This window comes from Cicer arietinum, chromosome 4 (assembly GCF_000331145.2).
Source record: "Cicer arietinum cultivar CDC Frontier isolate Library 1 chromosome 4, Cicar.CDCFrontier_v2.0, whole genome shotgun sequence".
Classification (NCBI taxonomy): Eukaryota; Viridiplantae; Streptophyta; class Magnoliopsida; order Fabales; family Fabaceae; genus Cicer; species Cicer arietinum.
Genome location: NC_021163.2, coordinates 26452300 through 26460946, shown reverse-complemented (window position 1 = coordinate 26460946; position 8647 = coordinate 26452300). Strand labels below are relative to the sequence as shown.

At 28.5% G+C, this 8647-nt stretch overlaps 1 protein-coding gene across 1 annotated transcript in view; it reads left to right on the top strand.

Annotated features, from left to right (window-relative positions):
- Positions 1-5530: 5530 nt before the first annotated feature.
- Positions 5531-8647, top strand: part of LOC101506851 (exocyst complex component EXO70A1) — a 7013-nt gene continuing 3896 nt past the window's right edge. Inside the window, exons 1-4 of the mRNA XM_012714921.3 lie at positions 5531-5908; positions 6161-6256; positions 7337-7542; positions 8427-8644. Of these exons, the coding sequence (XP_012570375.1) occupies positions 5750-5908; positions 6161-6256; positions 7337-7542; positions 8427-8644 (679 nt within the window). The 5' untranslated portion in view covers positions 5531-5749. The remainder of the gene's footprint in view (positions 5909-6160; positions 6257-7336; positions 7543-8426; positions 8645-8647) is intronic.

Genomic DNA, 8647 nt, shown 5'->3' with positions numbered 1-8647 from the left:
CGTAAGCAACATGTAACACCCTAATTTTTAACAATGAGAGTGTAATTTAAAAAAAAACTAAACACTTCAGACTAAAATATTCATAATCGTATTTAATTTAAACCAGAATAAAATATTTATTTGTAAAATTATTTTCCAAAAATGACGATTAAAATTTCTGTTGCATTATATAAAATAGCTTCGACACAAATAACTTACTTACAACCGAATAATTCACATTGACCCAAAAAAATCACAATTATTTTAGATACATAAGTTTTATTGCAACCACAACATTGCAATAAGGAAAGGAGAATAAATAAAACCCTAAGATGATCTTGAACTCTAACCGAGGATGATTGGATATTGAGGGTCCACGGGGCATCAAGCCTCATTGCTTCCGATTCTCAATCCAAAATCATCGCTCTGCCACGTCTTCGACGTTGTTGCAATTCTAGCATGATTCAAAATAATAGTAGAGAATCACGATCTAAAAACAACATACATACAAAAATACAAAGTACAAAAGCATAACATGACATGACATCAATTGATAAACAAACATGTATATAAATATTATCATATAACAAACATGACTCGTGTGACAAAGCACCATAATGCAATGCTTATATGCTAATGCACATGATTCTGGAATTTCCTCACCCTCCTCAAGGGGCGTAAATCATAAATGTATCGCCTCTCACAAACCAATACTAATTACCGATGTGTCACCTATCAGAAATCAACACGATTTACTAGAGTGCAGTCTATTACAGACCTACACAACTCCAAAATCCTTGTAAGGACAAGGTGGACCAATCAACTCAAGGAACCACCCCACGACCCATCACGGTCACCACTAATACTATTGTCATCACATTCACCACTAACACTATGGTCCATCACAGTCACCACTAACATTGTGGCCCATCACGGTCACCACTAACACTGTGACCCCTCACGGTCACCACTAACTATGAAATGTATGAGCATGCTTTGACTCTTCAGAATCAATCATTATGTAAACACAGTTATTAAAAGATTCCTCTTTTAATACTCATTAAACACTAATTTTTTTTAATACATTTTCACAAAGCATACTCAAGACATATTCTCGTCAATAAAATTCATAACACATATGTTATCAGTTAAGAATACATAATCACATCAAATACATAAACAATTGTGTGTACCTTTATTCACCACAAGTATAAAGAACATGTATACATACACACTCTGCATTCAAGCATATGTAATATCGTTAGAAAGTGCCCTTACCTCGACAATGTTTTATTACACAAGCAACTTATGCTATGCCAACATAATCTATCGGACGATTCCAACAACACCACTCAATTTCCTTGTACCTCAACTATTGATCCTTAGCTTTTTGCATTCCTTTCAAGTAGTAAAACAACTTTGTAGTTGAAGGTTTTGTGATTGGAAGCTTTCATGAAGCTCAAAAATGGAAGAAAAGAGAAGAAGAAATTTTTGAAATAAAAATGAAGAAGTATATTGGTGGCTGTAACATGAAGTGGGGATTGAAGTGAAATTTGTGACTTTATGCTCTATTTATTGGGAACAAAATATGATGTGAGCCACACATTAAATTTTAGAGAGATCTGACAAGTTTGTGCGCACATTTCTTACTACTTCTCCTTTTAAAATATCTATCTCTAGTAAAAGTTAAAATTTATTTTATGTAAAATTACTAACTTTCTCTACAAAATGTCTATCCAACACAATTCAACTCGCAGATAAATTTAATCGTAAGTTAAAACTCATAAAATATTTATCAATAGTTATTATTACGATAAAAATAATTTGATTATTAAAATTATTAAATTTAATATTATTCGCTTAAAAAATATTATTCAGATATAAATCAAGTCTCAAATCACCCAAAAACTTGAATAAAAAAATACATCAAAACCAAAAATATTTTAAAATTTGAAAGCGGCAACACTCTCTGTCGATTTCAAACATTGAGAAATTTTAGTCTCGAATTTTGACTATTTTTACACGTGGACTAAATAAAAATATTTCAGCCGTGAAAAATATTTTTTGTACTTTTATTCGTAAATTAAAGGAACTGCTATAATCAACAACATATTTTAATTACAAAACATAACTAAATATACTTAATTAATAATTCATTTTCTACGGGTCTTACACGACAAACCTTTTAGATTTGATAAATTGTTGAACAAGGATGAGCGATTAACTACCTCCCTATTTCGTCTAAAGTTTTAGACTTAGGCTAACTTTCTAATGAAATAACGATTAAATAGCTAAATGACTGTAGACAAAGACCTCTCATTGGGATTTACAAAAAGATGTAATCCATTCATAAACAATAGCCCAATACATATTCATCAATTAATAAGCATTGAATAACCGTAGACTATAATTTATATTTAATAATAATTTCAAATAATTGATTATTATCAATCTATAATTGATTAATTAATATTACAACAACTCATTTGAATGACAACAATCAATTAGGGTTAAATAAATTTTTAGTTCCTATAAAATTTTATTATTTTATTTTGAATCCTTACAAAAAATTTCGTCAACTTTTAGTCCTTTAAAATTTTTTCTTTTCATTTTTTGCCTCTAATTTTAAGTCAACTATTGTGTATGATTTAATTTTTTAAATTATTTTTTGCATTCATGTTTAAGACATATGTAATAACATCCGTACAAAAATTTAGAAGTTTTTAACAACTGATGAATTAAATATAAATTTTTAAACTTTTTGTGCTTAAAAAATAATATTTAACTTTATCATTGGTTAAAAAATTGAAAATTTTTGTAAGAATTATTTTTATAATGTTTCAAGTATAAGTGCAAAAAAAATTTGAAAAATCAAAAGATACACAATAGTTGATATAAAATTAGAAACAAAAAATGAAAACAAACTTTTTAAGGGACTCATAATTGATAAAAAAATTTATAAGGACTAAAAATAAAATAATTAGATTTTATAGAGACTAAAAACTTATTTAGCTCAATCAATCATAATTTTAATTACAGTCAAAACACTTGTCATCTAAAGAGAAATAAATTTTAATAGTTCAAAAATGATATCCGATAGAAAAAACAAATTATATAGGTTAAAGACTTATATTTTATACAATAATAACGACTTTAGAATGACACACATTTGAAAATACTCTAACAAATTCCCAAAAAACTCCAAAAGAGTTTAATCAAAGCGCTATTATGAGTTGCAATGCTCATATATAAATAAGTATTTGGTTAATGGTTCATCAAATGAATTTTATAATTTTTTCAATTTCATAAGGGTCCTAGAATATCCATGTGGTCTAAAATGATATGTTTATAATTACCTTAATAACACAATATTTTACTCGATAGGAGTAAGAACATTATACTTGTACATGTAAATTTGTGGCTTCACAAAAAATATAATGTTGATAATAAATAGATAAATACACTATAATTGCATGCTAAAAGAGAAATAAATACACTATAATTGCATGTTAAAAGAGAAACATAATATGTATTGCTGAATAACAACAAACTATAATTTATATTTAATAAATAATTTATAATAATTGATTATTATCGATCTATAATTGATTAATTAAATAATTAATCTAACAATTTACGTAATGAATTGAACCATTTTGTAAAGTTCAATGAGAGGTGCATGAGCGGTGAACTACCTAATTGTTGTATAAGGTTTAATCTTCACCTAATTGTTGTATAAGGTTTTAAGATTAAACTAAGTCTAATGAGATAAAGGTTAAATAATTAAATGAGTGAGAATCGAAACCTCTCAACGGACTTTAACAAATGGTCCAATCCATTCATAAACAATAGTCAACACATATTCATCAATTAATAAATGTTTATTAACAATATGTCATAATTTATACTTAATAATATTTCTCAATAATTAATTATTTTCAATCATTGAATTAATTAAAAATTAATCTAACATAAGATGGTTTGGAGAGTTGAAGTGATACGGAAATTATAAATTTAAAATTTATTTTGACCTTCTATTAAAGAAATAGAAAATATATTGGATCTATCTAATAACCATTTTTTTTTGTTTGATACTATTTTTAAAAGACTATGATGATTCTGTTAATGAGTTCAATTCACTCCTCTTATAAAAATTAATAAATAATTATTAATATTAATTATTTAAAAACAAATTAAACATCCCATCCCCTCTATCTCTATGTTTTTTGAAAAATTGTATAAGAATATATAAGAGAAAAATATAGGAAATAAGATTAAAAAACTCATTATATTTTCAATAGATTTTTCTGACATAGCATATTTTATTTAAATATTTATCTATATTTTCTAATACCTCGAGTGTTTTTACGAGAGTAGTGAGAGATCATTTTCTTTTTAAAAAAATGCCAATATATATTTTTATTCTTAATATTATTTTTTAAGTTTAAATTAATTTCTTAACTCGTAAAAGTTTCAATTTGACCTTTATCTTATTTTTAGTTTTAGTTTGTGTCCTAAAAATTTAATTTTTTTAAAGGAATATTTTATTTTTGGTTTTAAAATGGTTCCTTATTTTTTAAAAGTTATACAGCCTATTCTAATATTTTTTTCCCAAACTGGTCACTTATTTTATAAAAAGATGGATTTGTATCTCTCTCTTAGTCTCTTCTATTTATTTTAATTTTTTTTTAATTTTGATTTGTTTAAATTAAAAATTTATATCATATAAATCATGCAGGTAATATTTAATATAAATCTAAAATCATTTGATAGATTATTAAAATACATCAAAATAAACATGCATAATTTACATGTATAATTTATATGATATAAAATTTTAATTAATTAAAAAAAGAAAAAAATATAAATTTCAAGATTCTGTTTTTTGCCACAAAGCAACGAAGTACTTTTTTTTGGAATACAAATAGAGGGACAATGTGTACATTTAATGTAATTTTTAACACAAAGCAACGAAGTACTTTTTTCTTTTGAATACAATAGAGGGACAATGTGTACTTTTAATGTAATTTAAACACAAAGAAGTACATTAAAATAAAAAAAAGATAAAGAACTTAATTGAAATTGAGAATGACAGATATGTGTTAAACTAGTTTTGCAATTTGCAATAACATTGAAAATTATTAAATTATTTTATTTATATAGTGGATATCAATTTATCTACGGCGAACATATATTTAAAAGTCACTCAAAATTTTATTAAAAATTAATAATATTTCTTACAACAATTTTCTTATACTTTATTAGATACTACTAACTTGACTAATTATAATAAAAAAAAAACTAAAACACTGTTCAAATCAACTCATGTAACTAATATTAATAAATTTTTGAATAAAACGTAAAGACAAAAAAAATTATTCATTTATAATTTTAAAAAACTATTTATCAATTATCTAAAAACCCATTTACACTGTTGTGCATATATATATATAAATTAAATCCAATTTAAAAAAAATATATAAAATAAGATAAATAAAGCATAATCGGAACCAGATGTGGTCCCACACCAACCTCTTACTACAACTGATTCCTTAACTGACTACCGACGAGCGCGGAAATAAACTGTAAGAACAACAACAACAACACCAACTGACGCATTTCCAAAGCAATATCAAAAAAGGAAATCATCTCACCAATTTTTTTGATCAAATCAAATCAAATAGCTTTTTATGTGCGTTTTCATTTTCTCAGTCGCCAAACACAAACGAGAAGAAAATGATAGAAAATTATTAAATAAAATTCGGTTACAATGGGAATGCCTCAAGCCATGGATGCTCTCAGAGAAAGAGCATCGTTCGTTAAAGACTCGCTTCATAGAAGCCAAACCATTACCGATAACATGGTTTCTATTCTCGGTTCATTCGATCACCGTCTCTCCGCCTTAGAAACCGCAATGCGTCCCACTCAGGTATTCTAATCCACCACCAATGGCGGAAGAACACGCGAACTTTGTAAGCTATAAAAAAATGCATATCTGTGTGTTATCTTTTAATTTTTTAGCTTAGGATTGTATTGGCAAGATGCGTTTGTGAAGCATTGATGTTAATTTTTGATTTATTATGGAAATAATGTGGTAATGTGATTAAGCGTTTGATATGACTTGGATGAAGTGTTGGTTAGGGTTTCAGTTTTGTAATTTTATATTTTGTTTATGTGATAGATTAAAACGCATTCGATTCGAAGTGCACATGATAATATTGACAAGACTTTAAAAGCAGCGGAGGTGATTTTGTCGCAATTTGACCAGACACGCAAGGTATGTCTCTGTTTTTGCTTCAATTTTCAATTGATTCGCATTTTCCTACAGCAGGCTGATAGATTTCTGGTTTATAATTTTATGATGTGCAAATATGATAAAGAAAAAATAGCTTGGGGGTATTTTGTGGGTTTGATTATCTGGTTCGTAGGGGAAAGGGTTTGGTAGTACCTCGTTTGTCCGAGAGGAAGTAAAGTTCTGATTAATAATTATTCCAATTAGGGATCAAACTTTGGTGCTCCGCATTGGTTTTGATTAACGGAAAATTTTAACCACTTGAACTCAACCACTTAGTTCAAATTGCTAGTTGTCTAGAGTTTAGATTTTGGCTTTCACCAATTGTTAACATGTGGCTCCTACTCAGATTGCTACTTTGTATTCTTATTGAAGTGTCAAATTGAGCTGTTTTTATGTTGTTAAACAAGTGAGAGGAGAGGTAACAACACACTCTCTTTCCAACATTATCTCTACACTTGAATTTTAGGTGGAATCCTCTAAATCATGTGTCGCATTTCCTAATTAGTGGATCCATTTTCAAAGGGGTAACAACACAGATGGAAATATGTCTTGAATCATAATCAAGAAGAGTGTTGGAAAGAGATTATTAAAGAGTATTTTTAGTAACATTTCTCAAATTGAAAATATGAACTTGTAGGCCTTTGATGTTTATGAGTCGAGTCATATTTCCTTTTGTGTTTATGCTGCCTGTCTAATGTCTATGTAATTGCCTGCCTGACATCAAACATTGTAATAAATTCTTCAGTTGATAGGTTTTGAAATACTATATTTTTTTTAGTACTTCTATATGATGCTGTAGTACAGTATCGAAATGGTCTACTAAGTTTCAATTGATTGTTAACTGTAAAAAGAAAAGTTTTATTATTTAATGAAAGGAGTGTGCTCGATAAAAAAATTGACACCATTGTTATCCGTTTAATTTACCCTTCCACCTTCCACGACCTCTGATACTAACTTTTGTATACATATGGGCAATTGATAAGTATGATATTTTTAGTTCAACTAAATTTGTAGTAGATGCTACTGGATTTTTAATTATTTTCGTTCAAATCTGATTGTTAGGCGGAGGCTAAAATACTGCGCGGGCCACATGAGGATCTAGAAAGCTATTTGGAAGCAATTGACCAGCTTAGAGCTAATGTTCGTTTCTTCAGCAGCAAAAAGAGTTTCAAAAGTAGTGATGGTATCATCAACCATGCAAATAACTTGCTTTCTAAAGCTATGTTAAAGCTGGAAGATGAATTTAGACATCTTTTGACAAATTACAGGTTGGTGCTCATGAGTTTGAATCTCTGCTTTTCTTTTCAGTAGGCATGTCTACATTTCATTAACCTCTTCTTATGTTTGGATTTTCAGTCCTTTTAGCGCTAATTAATTATTCTATAGGCCTTGTTTCATTTAGATCATCACTGGTGAGTTTCTATGGTTTTGGGTAAATAACAAATGTTACCTTAGTTTTCTCATTTACATATTAGTAGTTGTAGTAATTTTTAAATCTTATTCATGGATAAATGGATTTTATTTGCATTTTTATATTGACGGGCTCAACTTTTTCGCTTTGCAATTACTCCCTCAATCCTAGAGGCTTGATTGACCTCACATGTGAAGTTCAATAACCTTAACTATACTTGTCCTCACTTTTTCCATGTTTGTTTCTTTAACAATAACTAGATTATGCATCATATTTTTTATTATTCAAAGAACTAAATAACTAAGGAAAGACAGGGTGTATTAAAGAAGAAAGAGAATGTTGTCAAGGACTAATACGTATGGAGTTTATTAAATGATTTTCTTTGCATATTTACTTCATCTGTTGTACTCTTGGTGCTTTAATATGGCCTGGAAGCCTTGAATTAAATGCTTATTAACTTTCCTACTAAAGGTACAGAACATGATTTTTTTTTTTCTGCATGCAGATCAATGCAAACTTACCTATTTCTAGTTTTCAATCTAATATATAGTTATTGAAACTAGAACAGGAGAATCCTCTTGCATATTTGCTTTGCATTCATAAAAGTTTGCAGCATTTTCATGAGTCTTGTATAATGTGTATATCTCATTGTAGATGCTGGAATGGTTTCAGGAATTTTTTGGCTATGAAACCTAAAACTCCTCATGATACAAGTTTTAACATATTGGCTTTTGATTTCAGCAAGCCTGTGGAACCTGATCGCCTTTTTGACTGCTTACCGGACTCTCTAAGGCCATCAGCTTCTGGGCAGCAGAATGGTGGCGGCGGAAAAAACCATTCAGAAAAACAGAGTAAAGAAACTGTCACTTTCACACTCCCAACTCTTATACCCCCCAGAGTTATACCTTTGCTTCATGAATTAGCACAGCAAATGGTTCAGGCTGGCCATCAACAGCAGCTCT